This window comes from Gekko japonicus, unplaced genomic scaffold, assembly GCF_001447785.1.
Source record: "Gekko japonicus isolate JY-2015 unplaced genomic scaffold, Gekko_japonicus_V1.1 scaffold164, whole genome shotgun sequence".
Taxonomy (NCBI): Eukaryota; Metazoa; Chordata; class Lepidosauria; order Squamata; family Gekkonidae; genus Gekko; species Gekko japonicus.
This window is the reverse complement of record NW_015159714.1, coordinates 1,634,816-1,656,766: the sequence shown is the minus strand read 5'-3', so window position 1 is coordinate 1,656,766 and position 21,951 is coordinate 1,634,816. Positions and strand designations below refer to the sequence as shown.

The 21,951-nt window shown below is 42.1% G+C and overlaps 1 protein-coding gene across 2 annotated transcripts in view; it reads right to left on the bottom strand.

Moving 5' to 3' along the window:
* Positions 1-1,400: 1,400 nt before the first annotated feature.
* PDZRN3 (PDZ domain containing ring finger 3) overlaps positions 1,401-21,951 on the bottom strand; it is a 275,915-nt gene continuing 255,364 nt past the window's right edge. For both annotated transcript variants that reach the window (XM_015411241.1, XM_015411314.1), the window contains 5 exons: positions 10,405-10,503; positions 8,496-8,558; positions 7,228-7,332; positions 6,440-6,556; positions 1,401-4,145 (listed from right to left, as the gene is read on the bottom strand). In XM_015411241.1, the coding sequence (XP_015266727.1) occupies positions 2,598-4,145; positions 6,440-6,556; positions 7,228-7,332; positions 8,496-8,558; positions 10,405-10,503 (1,932 nt within the window). In that variant the 3' untranslated portion in view covers positions 1,401-2,597. The remainder of the gene's footprint in view (positions 4,146-6,439; positions 6,557-7,227; positions 7,333-8,495; positions 8,559-10,404; positions 10,504-21,951) is intronic.

The window sequence follows — 21,951 nt, the reverse complement described above, 5'->3', positions numbered from 1 at the left end:
ACCATGAAATGGCTGCCATGGGAGGCTGCTGGAGATAAAGACAAAAGGTTGAGAAGTCCTAAGCCAAGCATGGTCTGATGATGAGTTCTCCTGCGGGTCCAATCAAAGGTGATGCTATCTGGGGTCTTCTGAAGCAGCTCCTTCTCCAGTGAGGTGGAAGAAAGCCAGAATTTGCTTTGGGGAAGAGATTTTTTTTTTTAAGAGAAAAGCAAGTCAACACAAGTAAGCACACTGCTGGTCACCATGACACTTATGGGCACTGCACTGGGGATCAATAAATGACAGTGTCATAGATACCTTTGACCAGTTTGGTGTAGTGGTTAAGTGCGTGGACTCTAATCTGGGAGAACCGGGTTTGATTCCCCACTCCTCCACTTGCAGCTGCTGGATGACCTTGGGCAAGTCATGGTTCTGTCAGAGCTGTTCTCTCAAGGACAGTTCTGGAAAGAGCTCTCTCAGCCCCACCTACCTCACAAGGTGTCTGTTGTGGGGAGGGGAAGGGAAAGGAGTTTGTAAGCCGCTCTGAGACTCCGAGTGAAGGCCGGGGTATAAATCCAATCTCCTCCTCTTTTATGGAAAAGACAGCCTTGTTTACCATGCCCCACTGGGGTCACTACAAATCCTTCCAGTGGAAGCATAAACCAGGAAGGCATTAAAGACACACATGAACTCATGAAGCTGCCTTGTTAAATCAAACCATCAGTCCATCAAAGCTGGCACTGTCTAATCAGACTGGCAATGGCTCTCCAGGGTCTCAGGCAGATGTCTTTCACAGTACCTACTACTCGGTTCTTTTAAATGGAGATGCCAGGGACTGAACCTGGGACCTTCTCCATGCCAAGAAGATGCTCTGTTACTGAGCCACAGCCCTCCCTGTTTCTCAGCAACTGCTCACATGGTTAGACTTTACTTTCTCTAGAGCCTTGCCCTCGATTCCTTACTGACTTTTTAAATGTAAACATGACCGTGGGGCTGATTTTTACCTAAGAAGTGTCATACAATGAATAGGCCAAAGCTGAATCACTCTTAAAATAAATTATGTGCAAGTAACAAGAATACAACTCCCCCCCCAATGAATTTGGGGTCCTTTATGAATTTCTTTAGTTCCTTATCTCTGCCAGCACAAGAACTACACCCCCCCCCCCGAAACAAAAGGTCCTATAACCGTGTGTGGATATCAGAAGCCACATTTAGTCATTGGCCAGCACACTGCTCAAGTATATCCTAAAAGACAGCCAGAGCAAACAATGCAGCCAGAGAAATCTGATAGTTTGTAGCAGGGGTGGCGGATGCGGAAAGAGGTGAGAGTAAATGATTCCCAAGGAGGTGAAATATAAAACAATAATTTATTTTTTTTTAACTTCATTTTACTTGTTAATGTTCATAACTAGTCATGATTTCGTGAAAACTGCTCTCATTTTCAATACATTCAAATCTACAAAGCAGACAGCTACTACAATGGGCATTTCAAAGTACACAAACAGCCTTGTAAAAAACATTAGACATACATGCACATTCTTTCCACAGGCCACAGCCCTTGGCAAACTTGCTTCAGATTCCTTCAGAGCTGCCGCACGCAGCAGTTTTGCTCCTGCTCATTCAACGAGACCTTCCTACTTCTTTCAGAAACAACAGGGAGGAAGAAAGTGTACAGCTGTTAGCCAGAACTCTTAAGCAGTTGTGTGCATTTACTGTTGTGTGCATCCTGCATATTATATGAGCTATACTGCTTCAGCCCCTGGCATATTCTTACAGCCCTCAATGCATTACCTCTGACTACTGCTTTGAAGCGGGCTTGCAGCTAACCAGATATTCACAGCCATCCCTCTGAGACTGTACCTGTACAATTTACGGCCCATGAGTCTTGTGCAGTACTCGGCCACTTTGTCGACAATCCTGTTTTACAGTCCCTGGCCAACAAATAAAAGCTTGCTGAACACAGGACGGGACACCATAAATGACAGCTAGGCTGTGTTTGGAGACTCACATGCTGGGCAGCCTGCCCTGCCAAGAGGCAAACCAGAATGCATACCCAGTCCCAAAGACCCAGACAGTTTGATAAATGATGCATATTCCTGCAAAATAATCCTATCAGGAATTCGGTAGTTCAGCTAAAATGTGGATAAAACAGTTGACATGTGCCGAAAAAGGGCACAGTAGCTAAGATATATTGCAAAATACTGGGGGGGTTTGTGTGTTAAAATATATATATTTGAAGTTGTCTTTGAGTTTCTGCACGTGTAACCTTTTAAAATTAAATATGAATATAGTTTAAAAATTACCTGCGTAAGTATGATTAATATGTTTTTTTTCCTGATATTTAAAACACGTTATGTAAAAGGGTAACAAGTTACAAAAAAAGGTACTATCGGTGTTTCAAATAAGCTCTGTCTGTTCAGTATTGCCATTAAAGATGCTGGGTGTGTGACTGTTTCTGTCCCCTGCTGAGGACGGCTGCACCCACAGCAGTCTTTGCATTACAAACTCGACATGTGGGTCTTATATACAAAAAAGAACCAGGGTTGCCACATTTAACGAGGCAGGAATCTCTACCCCAATGGTAGGGTTGTTATGTACACAACTTTGGCACAGGAGAGTTATACCGTAGTCACCGACAGGAAGGAGTTGTAAACCTTTGTGCCATCGGGGGACTTTGTGCCATGGGTTAAGAGTTCTTGGATCGTCATCCAGTTGTCAAATATCTTTTTATTCCTTTTCTTCATCATTTTTTTGTGGCTCAGTTCTATGATGTTCATCTCCTTCTTCTCCTCAGCCCCTTGCTGTTCCTTCAGACATTCTAACCTGCTTTGCATCATGAACTCACGCCTTCTCCTCTGCTCTTTTGCTTTCAACAAATGCTGCTTTCGTTCCTCCTTACTCCAGTAACGGCCCATCTTCATTTCACTGATGGCGTCGTCGTCTGTGGTCATGCCACTACGTTCTTCCTTAATCTTTATGGCACGTTCTCTCAGCAGCCTGTCCCTTACAGGTCTCTTGGTGATGTAGCGGGTGCCGTCACTCCTCACCTTGACTTTCCATTCCATCCTGGGTTCGCTCTGGTTTGAAGAGTTCAAGTCTTTGCACATGCTCACTAAACTCATTTGGCTCTGTGCATATTCCACGGCTGATTTCTGTTGTATCAACTGCATATAGCTCTGGTAGTGTTGGGCATGGGCAGGGATATGGGCATGTTTATAGGGGGAATGGTGGTATGAGGATAAGTAGGAGCCTCCTGGTTTGGGTGGCTGAGTGGGACTTTTGCTTCCGTCAGTGGCTTTCCTCTCTTTGCTTTCCAGTTGCTTGTCAGGGTCAGCATCTTTTGGGTGTGGCTTAGTTGTGCCAGATTCTTGATTTTCTGGGCATGTCAGCAAATTTTTCTGGAAACCACCCTGTGCTTCTGCCCCTTCGCTGACCTGCAGATTGAGCCCTTCCGCAGTCCTGCATAAAGAGTTGTTGGGGGAGATCTCCAAAGTGAGAGGTGTACTACGGCAGCTTTCCCCTGTATTGTAAGCACTGGAGCTGTCCTTGTCTGATTTTTCAGGGAGCTCTGTGATATCTGAGAGCTCATGCCGGCGAACATCAATGCTTGTGTTGTAATTCCGGAAGCCGCTGTTATGCAGCATCCAGGGCTCTCGGTACTGCTCTTTTAACTGCTGCATCTTGTGAGCTCTCACGATGTTGAGGCACTCCAGTTCAATATTGCGTAGTTCCTCATTCAGCATCTCCAGCTCCCTGTCCACACTTTCTTGATCACTTTTACTCATATCCGGGGTGCTATTGTGGTAATACAGACCATAAGCGTTGGTGGACTTTACCTGGCATTTCAGCTCCAACAGTTCACGGAACCTCTCGCACTCATCCACCGGGATGCCAAGAAAGTCCGCATCCGTACAGTCAGCTGAAATGAATGACTCGTTGCTAAACTGCATGTCTCCACTGCCCAGCGTGTCCTGGCTATATGTCAGTTTCTTCTGGCTTCCCAAGCTATTGGAGAAAGTAGTGTGATCATCTGCATTGTTTTCTTGCTCAGAACTTTCATCATTTCGAGTGCTTTCGTCGGTACGACCTACGCCGCTGTCTTTCTCGTGTTGGTTGGATAAAATAGTTGCCGTGTCTGTGGTGCCTCCGTCCTCTTCATTTTTCTTCTAGTGAGAGAAGTAAATTTAAAAAGTTACACAGAAGTTGAAAACATAAAGAAAAGTAAAAGAGAAGAAGAGAAGAGATTGGATTTATACCCCGCCCTTCACTACCCAAAGGAGTCTCAGAGTGGCTTACAAACTCCTTTCCCTTCCCCTCCCCACAACAGACACCCTCTGAGGTAGGTGGGGCTGAGAGAGCTCTGACAGAAACTGCTCTTTTTCAAGAACAGCTGTGCCAGAACTACGGTTTGCCCAAGGTAATCCAGCAGGTGCAAGTGGAGGAGTGGGGAATCAAACCCGGTTCTCCCAGATTAGAGTCCGCACACTTAACCACTACACCAAAGCACACTGGTTTTTCTGTGCCTATATCCTATGGGTGCATTGGGAGTGATTCATCAGGAATGTTTTACATGGAAGACAGATATGAGGATGGTATTTCTAGTTCTTCTAATCCAAGAACAACAACAACAACCATTTTTAAAGAGTTGCACTGTTTGCTGAGATGGGAACATGCCTTTGAACAGATATCAAGAACATTTTTAAAAGTCCTATGTCATTGGGGATACATCTTTCAGTCTTTTTGCTTTGCTTTTTAAAAAAAACCATTCCACTGGCTGCTCATTAGTTACTGGGTTAAATTCAAGGTACTGGACCCCACATACAAAGCCCTTCATGGCCTTGGACCTTCATATCTGCAGTACCACCTCTCCTCCCATGCTCCGCCATGAAAACTTTGTTCATCTGAACAGGGCCTTCTGCTGGTGCCAACCTGCAAATGGGCAAGATCAACAACTGCCCATACACAAGCGTTCTCTGTCGTGCCCCCATCTTATGGAATGGCCTGCCTGAGAAGATCAGGAAAGTTCTCTTGCTTTTGGATTTCCACAAACTATGTAAAACAAAAGTGTTCAGGAGGGCATTTTTATAAAGGAATATGGCTGCAGTATAACAGAATGATTCAGGAAGATGTTTTGATAGAGAGAAGAGGACTGTGGACTATTCTACTAATATGTATTATCTGTTGCTGTATTTTTTAATCTTTCTCTCACTGCATTGTATTTCTACTTATGTAATACCATGTCTTGCATTGTTTAATATGTGATGTCTAATACTTATGCCTTGTTTCAGATTTCTGCAGTCTTAGGCCAATCACATTGTTTATTAGATGACTCCTCATTCTAGTGATTGTACTGACTTGTATTATGTAATCCGCCTTGAATATCAGTGAGAAAGGCAGACTATAAATAATTACAAATGAATAAATATGGAACTTCAACTTAAATCCAGTTTTGCTACATTAAAGACCATGATTATGATGCTATAATGTGAGCTAATGATGCATTGTAAATCCTTTGGACTGGTGGGGGAAAAGAATCTAAACAAAGTGAACAAAAGGAATTTGTTGCTTCAATGGGAATTGTTTGGTTGGGTGTCAGAGTCCCACAGTAATCAGTTCTCCACACTTTCTTTCCAAAGAGTAAAGCTTTATTGGAGACAGGAAAGGTAGGTCATCTGTTATACACATTCAGTGTCAGAACTGATCTTAAGGTGGGAGAGGTGAAAGATATACAGATTTCAAAAGGGGCCCTCCTGATGGATCCAGGCCAATCAGCGAATAGAGGCAAGCCCGCCGAAAATAATGGATGCACATACCAAGTCAGAGAAAACAGGAAAACGCCAAGGTCACTAGAGCAGGCTACATGATAAGGCACTGTGAGAGGTGAAAGCTAACATTCCAGCAAATTAAGACAGTCAGTAACAGCCTCATCCTTCCCCCTCCCACCTGCGATGGCAGCATAGCTGACAGTGGGATGGCTATTCTCTTAAATGTATAGATACAGTGTAAGGTAAAGATAAAGGTTCCCTTGCTCGAAAGTCAGTCGAATCCGACTCTAGGGTTGCGGTGCTCATCTCCGTTTCAAAGCCGAAGAGCCAGCGCTGTCCGAAGACATTTCCGTGGTCATGTGGCTGGCATGACTAAACACCAAGGCGCACGGAACGCGGCTACCTTCACACCGAAGTGGTACCTATTTATCTACTTGCAATTTCTTGCTTTTGAACTTTCTCTTAAATGTATGGATACAGTGTAGATATTCTATATTTTCACAAATATTCTGCCAATACAGGATTTTCTCTTATTCCTAGGGAGTTTAAAAGAACTGCATGAAGTGCTGAATGATAAGAATCAGAGAGGAGCCTGGCTTTGTAGAAATAACCCTTTTGTCCGTTTCCCCTAAGGTATCAGAATATTACGATGGGGCATGAAGACGCTTTGACAAACGACACACAATGGCACCTACCTGCTGAAGCATGTTGGCAGTGAACTGCATCGCCTGGTGGTGTTGTTCCTCCAGCATGTCCATGTGCAAGTCATCCAGAAAATCATTTCTGTCATCGTCCATCCATCCTTCATCCAACTACAAGAGGCAATACAAAACAGACATACAAAATAAATGTGCCTCCCTGAAAGGAGGCCTGGTAAGCAACTTTCTGGGATAAGGATTCCCTCTTTGCAGATAGTTTCAGAGGGTAGCTGTGTTTGGTCTGCAGTAGAAGAGCTAGATTTGAGTCCAGTAGCACCTTAGATACCATCATGAAGCTCCATCAGATAATCTTGTTGGTCTCTAAGGTGCTAGTGGACTTGAATCCAGCTTCTCTTTGCAAAGTAACATGCCAAGGAAGGAAAGAGAAGCAGAATGAGATTACTGACTTAACAACTGTGTCAGCCTATGACATGACTGTCCTTGATGGGCATTCCGTGTGGAAAAAGTAGAGCCACGAGCACAGATACTTTCCCAGGTCAGAACAGGAAACAATTATTTACCAAGTGTTATAAGAATCCCATCTTGTGCTTCAAGAATTACCTTCAAACACCCCCCATTAGTTCCTGTGCAATAGAATAAAGCATCCAGATGGCACGAGCACAAATGCAGTAGCAACATAATGTAATGCAATAAAGGCAATGATTCTGTATCGTTAAAAAGCAGCATGATGTATGTGACATGGTTAGTGTCACTCTGCTCAGCAACGGTTAAGATATCTGACAGGGACTATTGTCCTCTTCATTCTTTCCCATTAGACACGGTACCTGGAGAATCTCTGGCCTTGCTATGAGCAAGGAGACGTTCTTGCTCTCTTCACTGGTGAGAAGCGCCACAGCTTCCTCTCGATTCTGTATCTCTATGCCATTAATCTGTAAAAAAAAAAGGCTAACAGTCTAATATATAGAACTTCCTGGAGAAAAATAACTGAAAAGTGATAAAATAATGGAGTGTATTTCTGTAAAAATCTGCAAGATTCCAGCCATATAGATCTTTTTGGCACCAAGAATACTATTCTGGGCTTAAACACACCTTCTTTCTGAGAACTTCAATCCATCAGCATTATTTTCTCAGCCTCAGCTGTCTCATGTCAGAGGTCTGAGTTAATTTCTAGGTTCAGCTACAGATTCAGCAGTTGGCCTGGGCCAAGTCAGTCCCTTTCAGTTCAAGGTGCCAAAGTCTATAAAGCAAATCTGTGCAATCCGAAGGATCTGTGAAATCCTGCTTACAATTGTACCGTTAGTCCACGTCCAATCTTCTTACTTTCTGATGTCACCCATGTGTGTTTTAAGTGCCATCAAGTCACTTCCAACTTATGGTGACCCTCTGAGTTCATGACCTCCAAAATGTCCTATCGCAAAAAAGCCGTGCTCAGATGTCACCAGACAGATACTTTAAGTTTTGACTGGTGATTCTTTTGTTTACGGGCACCTTCAAATGAGGAAATCTGTTCATCAGTTTTTTTAGGAGCACCAAGGAATCCTACCTTGGTAGGGTGCACTCTGAGTTTCAAAACGTCTTCTGGGAAAGTAGATAACTGCTTGCCACATAATTTTTTCACATCAAAAAATAAGCTGACCACTGGGATTCACAAAGCTGCTATGCAGCTGACTAAAGTAAGAATTATACATGCCTTTGTACATTAAAAGCCTTGAGCCTGCCTTGGCAGAGAAGGCAGAGTATAAATCTAATAATATAAATAAATAAATGATAAGCATTATAGGAGACTGCTGTTTTTCTTTCTCTTAGATCTTCTCTTACAGCTATAATGCTGCTAGGTAACACTTCAGCCTTTCATGGCCAGTCTGTGCAAGTAAATTCTACTGCACGTGGCCTAAAAACTAGCAGCTGGCTTTGTGAAAGGATGCCAAGAAAATCTACTTTGGAGCACATGCTTTGGGCACGTTTTTACATCCAATTTTCTTATCGACTGACTTTCAAAAGGGAACACAAAACCAGGCAAGTGATGAACTGGTATCAACATTGGCAGTATTTCTCACAATATAGCTAATACTTGTATTATTTGCAAACTTACTTGAATTATACGATCGCCTTCTCGGATGCGACCGTCTTTGGCAGCAATACTGTTGGGATCAATCTGCAAAAAAAGAGCAGAAAGTTAGCTGCTTCCCATTAATTCAGTGCTTCCTAACTATGATGCTAGTGAAGTAAAGGAAAGAGAGGAGGGATTTACATTTTACAGTATTTTCTGTACATACTACTAATAATATGAACACTATTAACTGCTCAGGGCCTCCAAGACAGAGGAAGATGTCATTCCAAATTAATCAGAAGCATGGGAGATACAGTGCTATACATGAGCTTGGTAGGCTCAACTGCATCAGTTGCAGGTTGTCCAAGTTGATTGCTGATATAACTGACCAACATTAATGAAAGAAGCAATTGCATAAGAAGTTCACTGGGGTGAGTCTGGGAAGTCCATCATAGTCCAGTGGACTGATTCATACTTACAGTACATGCTTTATCACTCACTGAGTGCAGAATGAAGTATTGATTTGTATGAATGAATGAGTCATTGATCACTACAGAGACAACTACTGCAACACTTGTTAGCTTGGATCCACTGGAGAATTTTCACATGTGTGGTGTGGGGAGAGGTGTCAATGTTCACTGATTCCCTCCTCCTGTAGCAGAACTCTGACTCCATGCTTATACTGTTCCTAAGAGTCCCCTGTCCCCAGGGATCAACACTGTGCAAGCTTTTTGGACAGGAGAGGGGTGGTTCTGCAAACGGAAATCCTTTCTGTCCATGGAAACCTTCTAGTGGATCCATGCCAAAGTCAGTGTGACACAATACTGTTAAAACTGGACAGCTTGTACATTCAATCAAGGTTCATCATATGAAGAGATGATGCACGTAGGTTGTGAACAAACCCTAAACTAGAAGGTAATCTGCTATAGAAGAAGAAGATGAAGAAGAAGAGATTGGATTTATACCCCACCCTTCACTTGGAGTCTCAGAGCGGCTTACAAACTCCTTTCCCTTCCCCTCCCCACAACAGACACCCTGTGAGGTAGGTGGGGCTGAGAGAACTCAAGGACAGCTGTGCCAGAGCTTGTGACTGACCCAAGGTCACATCAGCAGGTGCAAGTGGAGGAGTGGGGAATCAAACCCGGTTCTCCCAGATTAGAGTCCACACACTTAACCACTACACCAAACTGGTTCTATATTGGCTGTGTTGCTTGTGTAGGTAAATACAGCAGAGCCTTCTCAAATGTAATTAGAACAGGGGCTTACCATAAGGTGCCCACTTCACTGTGCTAAGACGTTAGCATAACCTGATGGAAAAGTGAGTATTCACACTAGGTATATTAATCAAAAGGCAATATTTAACTTGAATGTTTTAAAAGACTGTAAGTCAGCATGTCTGTATGAATATAAATTAGATGCTGACTTTTTGAAAGAGGGGAGGTAACATTTGTGCTAAAAACTAGGATGACTCCCCGCATACATATACAATCTTTCTTGTGATTTAGGGTTGGTTCTCACGCCATTTCCCACCTAGGGTCATGATGGGCTTGCATACTCCCAAGGTGATATGTACGAAGTTGTACTTTTGACCATAGCTCCAAATCCTTCTTACTGATTTAATGAAAGAGATGAAAAAGCAAAGTTGTACTCCTGCTATGAAACTATGCAAATCCCATATTTTATGTTTTAATCACAGAAATGAATGCATTTGTTAAAAATAGCATGTGTAGATAAACATGACAGATATAGGGGGATGAACATGAAGGATACAGAGGAACAGAAGCTAAATGGCAGTGAAATGTTTCATACTATGCTTTAAGAAATGTTTAAAAACAAATGTTTAAAATTAAGCTTGCTACTAGGAATAACATGAAATATAATTAGCAGGAAGAAACAGTTTCTTCCCTACTTGAAAAGGGCAGATGTTCTGTATAAAGCTGCTCTCTCTCACCTCACTTATATAAATGCCAATATCATCTTCATCGTCAGTTCTGTAGCACACAGTAAGCCCAAACTTATCTTGGCTGTTCACTCGATGCAAATCCACTTCCTAGGCAACAAAAAGAACATTCTGAGTGAGATGCTGGTGAGGGTCTTATTTTTTTTTAAGTGCAAATATTTTTTTTCCTTAACTGATCTATTTCCTTTTCTATTGCAAATGATTGGATGAAGTTAATTTACTGAGCAAGAAGTGATTATGGACATGCAATCAATACTGAGGGCAACTGTGACTTTTCCGTCGATATGAAGTCATTCTGAAAATAGACCCTTTCATCGATTCGGTAAAAGAAAAATGGTCCCTCTCTTATGAAAGGCAAGACTAGAAAAACGAAAAAGAGTTGACAAACTTTAATTTCAGGGTTGCTATAGAAGTCATGCATTCTCCTTTCACACAATATCATATGTCTCTACTGGGGCTCTGAGGCTAACATGGGAAGCAACCACAGTTTGTTATTAGCATTCCGGGGCTATATGCACTGAAACTTTGGAATAGTCTCCAGACTCTGTTCCAAAGACTTTGGCCCCAATCCATCTAAAGTCAGTCTTGACTAAATTATACTGAAAGCAAAGGGGCTTAAGTTATAGAATCATAATGATGGAAGGGATCTCCCGGGTCATCTAGTCCAACCCCATGCACAATGCAGGAAGTTCACAAATATATATGTCCCTCCGGAACAAACAAACAAACAAACAAACAAACAAACTCTCTCTCTCTCATTTGTTCCATAGGGACTTAAGTGACGACTACTTTTAATTGATCAGATTCTTCATGTATGGTACTTATGGTTCCAATATCTGCAGGAGGAGCGGGTGGGAACTCTCATCTTTGGTTACCAAAGGGATATACTGTGTATATGTTCTTTTGGATTAACTGTACTGGTTTCAGTTGTTAGGTATACCAATAAGAAAGGCAATAAAGATATTTAACGTTGAGATTATTTCTTCATATAAATAAAAGCATGGAGGTAGTTATAATATGCCTCAGTTAACAGTGCCTGCTTTCTGTTACTTCATTTAAAAAACCCTTTCTGAATATATCATGAAGAAAACTCCAAATCTCATCAACACAACCAAAATGGCAGCTCACTTGGGAATATTTCACACACTGAGCACACACCAATCTATTACTATATGTAGAGAAGGCGGAATAATTGCCACACCCCCTCCTGGTAAATAAAGACACACACCTGGTCTCTTAAACTGTAACAACCACATGGATTTACACTTAGTGCAATGGAGAAATTTCCCCTGTGGGGCGGAGTCAGAGGGCTGACTCTCAGTCCACAGTACAGCTGAGTCAACATCCTGTCACTTTCTTCCCCTGTATCCCTGCTCTTGGACACAGTGAAAAGCTTGGGGGGGTGTCAGAATACTGCGCTGCTAATGACTCCCATCCCCAGCCTCCCCCAGAATTTTGGACCACAACAGGAAAGGGGTGTTCTCTCCTCCAGCCACATGGGAGCAGACTACAGGCCACATAATCTGACTCTGCAGAGTCACATACACCCATATGTTTTGTGCCCATGTTATACTGCAAAGTGGGCAACAGCCCTAGGGGTCCTGGGAGGTTGGTGCAGTGCAGTTGTACCAGCATTCGTACCATAGTATGGACTGTATCCCTGCCCTGTAATGATTATTTCCCACCACCGGGGGTGCCTTAAATCCACTTTTGGCTGCCACAGAGAAGTGGACTGATTCATTCACCTCTTGGCAACACTTGCTTATAAATCCATGTAGAATCTTACTCTTGGTCAGCTACCAAGAACTAGCCATGGCCTGCAAGCTGTACCCATGAAAAGAATAATCCCCCCTCCCGATCCCCTCCCCCCCGAAAATGTGGATGGATATTTTTGTTCAGTTTAGCTTAGGGCATTAAGTGCATTCCATAAGGTCTTACATATTTGCTGCCACTCATGACAAAAAAGTGGGTATCCCTCCCCCCCAAACCCCCAGGGTTAATTGAAGTGAGAGAGAGAGGGAAAGAAGACTGGGCATCAGTTAAATTTTAAAATGGCATTTTTGCTTTGTAGGTGGGTGGAGACATGGGGAGGGTCAGTAGAGTTTCTTGCCCCAGGGCGCTCATATTCTAGCTGTTCCACTGATTCTGCCCTTTACAGAACTGTTGAGAATGATTCTATATTAATTATTCCAAACAGTATTGTTTTCTTGCCCATAACGATCTCCCATTCAAGGTTCTCTTTCAGGAGGAAAGCATAACTGGCATAGCTTTACCTCCTTGCAGAGCTCTGAGATTAAGGGGGAAGGATGGAATGAAAACCATTACTTAGATCTGACAAGGAGAGAAGTTATGAAGCCCACGGGGAACTATATGGTCTCATTACTGTGTGACATTTTATTTTTAACAAGGGAAATGGCGTACCTAATAGTAGGTTTTCCCACTTGCTAGCATAAAAAGACAATATACTTTTTGGCATGGCTTTTGGAAATATTTGTACTCCCTCCACCGGCCATGCCTAAAGTATTCAGTGTCACTTGCAGATGGATACAGTTGGAGTTATGTCATTAGGTGTGCTGGGCAAACATAAAAGAAGAGTCTTTCTCTAGTTGGAAGAATCACCAGGGAAGATTGGAATTACCTGCTTTCCAACACTGGAGTTGTTGAGAAGATGAATACTTTGTGTAGCCTCTGAAAAAAGCTGCTTGAAGAAGGGTAGTGAGCAAGCCACCTGAGCTAAAACAGGTTGCTGGAAAACGCTGACTTTTTTTTAAAAAGATACTGGCTTGAAACTATGTGTTTTCTACAGTCCAGGACCATGAAATCTTATTTAAATGGCTTGCATTTTCATATTTTACTGTCAACATTCAACACAACATGCTGAAATGCTATACCCAGTCCTGGCCACATATATACAACCTCAGTTCTGTAATGACCTTGTAACTTCCTTGATTTTTATGATGTGCCAATTTGTATAAGTAAATCCATATCCACAGTTTTTTCAAGAATACTAATGAGTGTAGCTGCCTATTGAGCAGACTTCAGTAGGGTGCAGTCGACCTGCTTAGGATTGCTCTATATCTCATTCCAACTTTCTAGGATTGCAGCCATAACACCACATATTTATTGATGAGGTCTGAACCAGGAAGGAGTTCTTTAGCTCATGGCAGACAACTGATTGTTTAAAAACTACCCCATACTCAGTACTTCATATCCAATACTAATCTCCACCATTTCTCTATCATGGATACCATGTAACATCAACATTGTAATGCTTCCATATGATCTCCTGATAAACTAATGTGAACACCTAGACACAAAAAGTGGGATTTCACACACTGATGTAATCCTGGGCTTTTGTTTGTGAAGGGATACTTTGAACAAGAAACTTGACTAAATACATTTCACTTTCCCACAGGCTATAAACTTACTGTTAGAGATATGTGGGGCATTCTTAATGCATCTGATCACTCAATGGTCAAAGCAAGCCCTCTTTTTCTGTTTAAGCTTCCTTGTTTGATCATGCTGATCGGTTGAAATGAAAACTTTTGAAAACACCTCCAGAGTCTAGATGCATTCATACTCCCACTACCTCATCTCAACTTTCTAGGATTGCAGCCATAGGTCACACATTTATTGCCAAGATCTGAACCTCCGTTACTAACTAGGAATGAGTCCTTTAGCTCATAGTAGTCTGCCGACTGGTTACAAAATACATATGCTATGCTAGGGATTATTAAAAGGAAACTATATGGCTACTGGTGTTCAAACGAGGAATCCCTAAGGAAACCTCCTAACTGTTGAAATATATTTTATGGAAAGTAAGGGAAAAATGAAAAATTACTTTAGGTTTTCTTCCAGTGCAATTACCTGTTATTCCTGTTTTTTCCCCATTTCTCCAAGCATGATGTCTCATATTGACAGGCCATTTTGAATGTGAAATGGTGTGTTCATTTGGGTGTAGGAGAAGCCCAATTTTCATCCTTTTCATTTTTTTTTTGCCTTGCATAATAATAAGGGTTCTGGAATAAGGACGAACAGCGAGACGGCCATATTTTCAGATGACACCAAGCCAGTAAAGACAGTTAGAGCCCAAGCAGACTTCAAAGAGTAAGAATCAAAGATTCCATAAGAATCTCTTCAAGCTGGGTGAGTGAACAACAGAATGTCAAATGAGGTTGAATTTAAGTCATTCTACAGTGATGCACAGTGGGTAAAAAAACATCACATATATACTGACAGTGTCTGAACCAGTAATGACTAACCAGGAAAGAGATCTTGGGTAGTGATGGATAGTTCAATGAAAACATCGACTTAGTGTGCACTGGCTGTGAAAAGACAAATTCCAAGCGAGGGAATATTAGAAAGGGATGGGGAATAAAACTGCCAGCATCATAATGCCTTTATATAAATTTAAGGTCCAGCTGCATTTAGAATACTCGCTGCCTTCAGATGATATGCACAAACACATGTTATGCATGCACCTTCTTTCTATTCTTTCCTTTAGATGCGGAGCACCACTAAAGGATTCCTGGTTTCAGAAGTCTACAAACAAGCCCCATGTTGTAGCAATACGGGGCTTTCCTCCCCACAAACCATCTAAACTGGGATTAAGACAAAGTTTTCCAAAGGCAGTAAACACTCAATCACATTCTACACACAAGAAAGGAGAAACACTGAAGGAGCATGTGGGCATGACAACAAATGGTGTTTGAGACTGTGGTGAACAGATTTCTGCTTTTTGTTTCTGATACCTGATTGCAATCACTGAGTCAGTGGGAGTCATAGAGCTGGATAAGGCACAAACAAGGCGACTAAAACGATCATAAGATTGAAGCCTCATCCCTGCAATGAAAGGCTAAATTGTTGGGGGCTTTTTACTTTAGAAAACAAAGGCTCCTGGAGAGGGGGACACATTTAACTGAGGTTCATAAAATTATGCATGGTAGAGATGAAGGGGATTGAGTGAACTTATTTTTCTCCCCCATTATACAAGCACTTGACATTAGTCAATCATGAGAATGGATTCAGGAAGTATGTCTTCATGCGACATATAATTTATGCAATTAGCTGTCCCACCATGTAATATTGGGCACTACCTTAGGTAGCTTTAAAAGGGAATCAGAAAAAATCATGGCCTATAATGGCTATTAACAAGTATTAACCATAATGGAAAAAGGGAAACGACATCCTTTGGAGGCTGGTTACACATAGACAACAATGGGGCAATTTCCTTCTTATATAGTTTATGGGCTTCCTAGAGGCATGGTGGGAAGTAGGTTGGCTGGACAAGATGAACCTTTGATCTGATCCAGCGGGCTTGTTCTTAGGAGTGCCACACAGAGATCAACAGAACTGGCTACATGCACTAGTAAAAAAAATAGTATTTGATCTAATAAATAAAGTTTTGTTTCACAACATCAACATCTACTTCTGGTTGGACCACTTCATTCAGCCTGGTTCTTCCATACATGTTACCAGCAAACTCATTAAGAAGGTGATAGTTTTAACCCTACCAGATTTTCCTCTACTACCAAGGGGTTGTACTTTGTTCTTCTAGCTTTTTTCCACAGTAATTTTTGGGCATAATTAGCAAGCTTCAGTTTATATTTCTGACCTTGGATATCACTCAGAACATTAAAGGGTGGCAGGAGGGGGCACATTGGAAGTTCAATCCCTATTAAGGTCTTTAACAACAGTAACGACCCATTTCCAAACTCCATGATTATCTGTTAATAGTTTACATCCTTTATCACCCAATGATAAAACAGCGCTCTGATTGCAGCGCTCTCAGCCGAAGCGCTCTCAGCTGAAGGCGGCCTGTCTTGCCTCGACCAGGGCCAGGGCTTTTTCTGCCCTGGCCCCTGCCTGGTGGAACATGCTCCCTATTGAGATCAGGGCACTGGGAGATTTTCTTCAATTCCTCATGAAGCTGTTCTGCCAGGCCATTCATGGCCTCCCTGAGGTTTTTGTCTCCCATCCAACAACAGCTGGCCTATTGTTATCTATTACCAACAAGCCAGGGAACCTCTTGCAGCCAGCCAACTTCTGTTTTGAGCTCTGACCACCATTTTAATGTTTGTTACTGCGTTTTGTTTTTATTAACTGTATTTTAACTGCGTTCATTTTTAACTGTATTTATTGTATTTTATGTGTTGTTACTCTCCCTGAGCCCGCTAGTGGGGAGGGCGGACTATAAATACGAAAAAAATAAATAAAATGAACAAATAAATTGCAAACCAGCCTGAAATGCCTGATGCAATTCTTGGCCCACTCATTACTTAGTCTGCATTATAGAACCCTCAATTCTGCTTTAAATAATACTTTTGTTCCCTTAAGAACTGGAGAAAGCTGACAGTTAAAAAGGAAGTAGGACCCAGTGCTGCAATAATGGACATGAAACACATTTATGAATTCCAATATCGTTATGATATGAGGAGGGAAAACGCACTTGGGGTTCAGACTGAAAGGAGATTACTGGCTTTTCTCTCCTGGTATTAATGCATTAAAAGTCCTAATAACATAATAGTCTACCCTCTGAGCATCTCTCAATTTCAACCTGCAGTGCCATTCACCAGGGGAAGACAATAAAACTCGCCGATATGAATAATTTATTGGCATGTCTACATGACAGCTGCCACGATAAGCAATCTCTTGTTATTTACTTGTCAACATGTGTAATTTGTTTTTTAAAAAACAGAGCAGTAAATGTCAGTGACATTTCAGATGGTATTTAAATGATTTTCAATCAATAGACGCGATTGTGAATGGCTGTGTTCCCTCATCATGCTCTCCTTTTGTTACAGAAAGGTTGAATGCATCAGGATAATGGCCAAAGTTTTCCATATTTCTAAGGCTTTGCCTTTCCTTTCCCTTTTTTTAAAGAAAAAGGACTTTGGCTGATCAATAACGCAGATTAGACAATGACAGCCAAATCTAGTCACTGGAGTCAATTCTTCAAGCAAAAGGAAATGAAGTCAGTAGACTGTGGCTTTAATTGCGGAAAGTGACTGCCTTGGAAAGGTTTCTTTAAACAGCTTTACACAATTTGCAATACTGAAAGTTGGAAACATTTCCATAAAGAAGGGCATGTGAAATATTATAATTAATTTACTCTGTATAAATGGTGTGTATTATAATTATGGTGAAGGAATACACCAGAGAGCTGAAAATTTAGGCGTCATTGTAAACTCATGATTTATTAAGTGGCATACTATTTTGAAGTACTCAAGTTTATATTCCTTGGCAGTAAGCTTGACTGAACCCAGTGGGAGTTAACTTCTTAGTATAAATGTATAGGATTGGGCTGCAAAGCATAAAACTGAAAGCAGTCATTGACTTGTGGTACAATTTAGCAAATTATAAATGTAGTTTTTCAACCCGATTTTAATTGGGTTTATTTTTTAAAACTTTTTTTTATTTCCATCTTTGTTCAAGACAGAAATCTGAATGTTCCTTGTTTCTTGAAAACTGTATGTAAATATTGGGTTTAAGCCATTCATTTCACATTATTTTTCAAAATGTGATAATCACATCAGTTTAAAAACCAGTCTTTAAAAATGAACATATACTGAGATCCAGGAGCACAATTATGATCTTCCTCTCCTTTCTGGCCACTGAACAGATGATACAAGAGTGTAGGGGATTTGCATTTCACTCCCGCCCCCTGAACTAGGGTTGCCAAGTCTGGGTTGGAAAATACCTGGAGACTTTGGGGGTGGAGTCAGGAGAGGGCGGGGTTTGGAGAAGGGAGGGGCCTCAGCACAGTACAATGCCATCTAGTCCACCCTCCAAAGCAGCCATTTTCTCCAGGGGAGCTGATCTCTTTCGGCTGGGGATCAGTTGTAAAAGCAGGAGATCCCCAGGCCCCACCTGGAGGCTGGCAACCCTACCCTGAACTAAGAAAATGTGTTTGGGGTACCAAGAATTTAGCAGCTTGCCTTATTGTCTCTGGACTACATCCACAGTAAACAGAATCAAATGCTAATTCAGCAAACTGCAGTCAGATCAGATTCCAACTCCTGTGTTTACTAGCAAAACCCCAATAATTAAAAGCAGCATCAAGGGAAACAATAAAGTGCTACCATGATATGTTCACACGTGTACACAAACAGATATTCAGGTATAGTCAAACCAATCTGCTTTCATTGTTAAACAGCTACACAACAGCACCTGCTTTATTCCCCCCCCCCATTAGTATTATTATTTAATCCCTTAAAACCAAAACCATTTACTGACAAACAGTCCAATCTTCTAAACCTTTGCTCTGGCATGCTGGTATTTACAATGTAAGTCACTATGGCTGTTGCATCAGTACTCTGGTAGTCTTAGGACACTAAACTATTGCAGGCACTTAGGTCAGGAGTTCAGAAGTAGCAATAGCCACATCATGGAAGTAGTAACACAGTGGAATTGTTGCACTGGGCAAAGAGGAGCAGGTCTGTGATAAAGTACTTGTATGTTATTTTAACCCGGATGTCCTGGGCTAGTCCGATCTCATTAGATCTCGGAAGCTAAGCAGAATCAGCCATGGCTAGTATTTTGATGGGTGACCACCAAGGAATTCCAGGGTTGCTATGCAGAGGCAGGCAATGACAAACCACCTCTGAACTGCCTTGAATACCCTATGGAGTAGCCATAAGTCAGCATAAAGACAGCATGATTCATTATTTACACACACACCTCATCTTGAAGACATTTCTGGCTACCACCAATCCAGATACACTGGGAAGCTCAAACTATGATAGCGTTTCACCTTTCACAACCTCCTCACTTGTCAAACATGCAACGTTGTTATAGCAATGGTGGCACAAACCATTAAATGGGGATTTGAGCCTGGATAACCCCAGTCATAATCTAACACACTAACCCCTACCTCACACAGACTCTCTCCATATATCTGAAGGATTGGTAGCTGGGAAATGCAGTCAGAGGTCTTTGAAAAATGCAGGAAACCTTGCTTTAAGAAGTCATCTTCAGGTACCTTTGGGCAGGGAAGGGGCACTGGCAGAACTACTCAGACTCCAGGCTTCCAACCCATTCATGTTTATGGAGAATGTCACTGTGAACATAGGTTGTGTATGGGTTGCACAGGTGTTCCTTCAGATGAAGGGAATGGGGAACAGGACAGTGGGACTGTACAGGGCCAAATCAGCTCATGTTCCTTCTTTTCTTTTCTGTTTTTGGTTTTCATTTCCATGTGTCTTAACCAAAAGCCTGAGCTTTTAAATATGCTGCACACCCAGTATGCATCACTTCTGCATCTCCTGTCTAGGATATATTGTCTGGAGATAAATCACTTTTAAAAGTATACACACATCTGAGGAAACAGTGCGCAGACAAATGTTGTTTGTAAAAAAATAATCCCCCCCCCAAGAATAACCTCAGAGCAGGTGTTTACTACCTGAATTTTTATGAGTAATTAGATATAGACCTACCCTTGGGTACAATCCCCCCAGTTCTAGTTAGAATAAAAATAACTGGGATTTGATGCTACCTTAGATATGATAATTTTGTGTACTTAGAAAGGAGAACAGCTGCTTCCTAGTTGCCTGTGCCTCAATAAAGTTTTAATATAATCATAAAGCTTCAAAAGACTTTATGGACAATAAATCCATAAATTTAAAACCATCAATGCAAAGAAAATTTTTGATGTTCAGGCAACCTTTTAGAATGGGGTACTTAACAAACAAAATAAAAGCCCATAGGCACCATGAAATTTGTTACTGGTGCACAGATTCTTAGGCTCCTACATCTGTAAAGTCACCTTTTGAGATCTGCATGGTTAAGGAGTATAGTTTTCAGGTCAGGCTCCTGAGGCATCAGGAAGTAATGAATACCAAAGTAATTTCTCCTGTGGAATAGCATGTGATCGTGCACCGGTACCAGTGCACAAGGTTGCCAACCTCCAGATGGGGCCTGTAGGAAATGGTAGCTTTGGAGGTCAGGTTTTATGGCACCACATCCCCGCATCCTTCCCAACCCTAAACTCTGCCCTTCCCAAGAATTGTCCCAAATCTCCAGGTATTTCCCAAGCTGGGTCCATTTCTGCTGCCCAACATGAATCTCTGGCACAGATGTATGGTTTGCAAATTTCAACATCTCAATGTTTTTGTTTATGAAGCTGAGCAGAAAGTTTTCTTGTGCAGGCCAACAAACAGAGATGGGCTTCTTCAGATGTGAACACATACAAAAAAACCCCCTTGAGTTCCAGTGTTTTCACATATGGAGTTTAGATGGGTTGCAGCTAGAGCTAGGGAGATTTTCCACTCTCCCTATTTGTTGCCCGTCAGCCTGCTGAGAGCTGGTGGGAGGAAATTTTGTTTAAAATGGTCCCGTGCCCATGGTGCAATGTTACTTTGTATCAACATCACATCAGTGACATGATGGCACTTCTGGTATTTGCTGGAAGTGCCACTGTGCCACTGGTGCAGCGCCATTTCCACCCATTCCCATGACCGCACTCCCACTGGCTCCCAGCGATTGGCTGGTAACCCTAGTTGGAGCCTAAATATCTCTGCATCAACACATCAGACCGCTAGTGTAGCAACATGCATATTATTCTGAGACACTCATTCCAGGCTCTAATTTGGCAGACCTTGATACTAGTTTGTGAGATTAAGAAGAAATATAAAAAAGATACCTAACTATTAGGTATCCTATGAGAACAATAGCTTTTTAAAAAGAAGATTCTCATATTCAATAATTCTTTTATATATACACTAGGAGTAATGCCCATTGTGGGAAGAAATACAACGAGATCTAGACGGAAGCTCCAGATGAGTGTCCCGATTGTGGCTGGTGGGGCGGCAGAGGGAAGTGGAAAATGGAGGGAGGCAAGCCATGTTTCTTTCCTTCTGCTTAGCTATAAGGCAGGGCTGTCTCAAGTCATTTTGCTGCCCCAAGTGGGTAGAATGGGAGAACAGCCTCATGGTAACAGATATGGTTCTCTCCACCTCTGATTTATTTTTTGAGGGGGAGGGGGGTGTTATGCAGTGGCAGCTAAGGTAGAAAAGCACCTCCTCCTGTGCCATGTTTTCTGGGTTCCAAGGGTCTGGAAAGTAGTTCCATAGCTGATTACATGGTTGCCAACTCTGGGTTGGGAAATACCTGTAGATTTGAGGGGTAGAGCCCGGGGAGGGCAGGATTTGGTGTGGGGAGGGACCTCAGTAGAGTATAATGCCAGAGAATCTACTGCCCAAAGCAGCCATTGTCTCCAGGAGAACTGATCTTGATCATCTGGACATCAGTTTTAATAGCTGGAGATCTCCAGGTGCCACCTGGAGGTTAGCTTATGTTAATTTGGGGCTATGCAGTCACAGCTAAGGTAGAAAAGCACCTCCTCCTGTGCCATGTTTTCTGGGTTCCAAGGGTCTGGAAAGTGGTACCATAGCCGATTACACGGTTGCCAACTCTGGGTTGGAATATACCTGTAGATTTGAGGGGTAGAGCCTGGGGAGGGCAGGGTTTAGGGTGGGGAGGGACCTCAGCAGGGTATAATGCTATAGAATCCACTGCCCAAAGCAGCCATTGTCTCCAGGA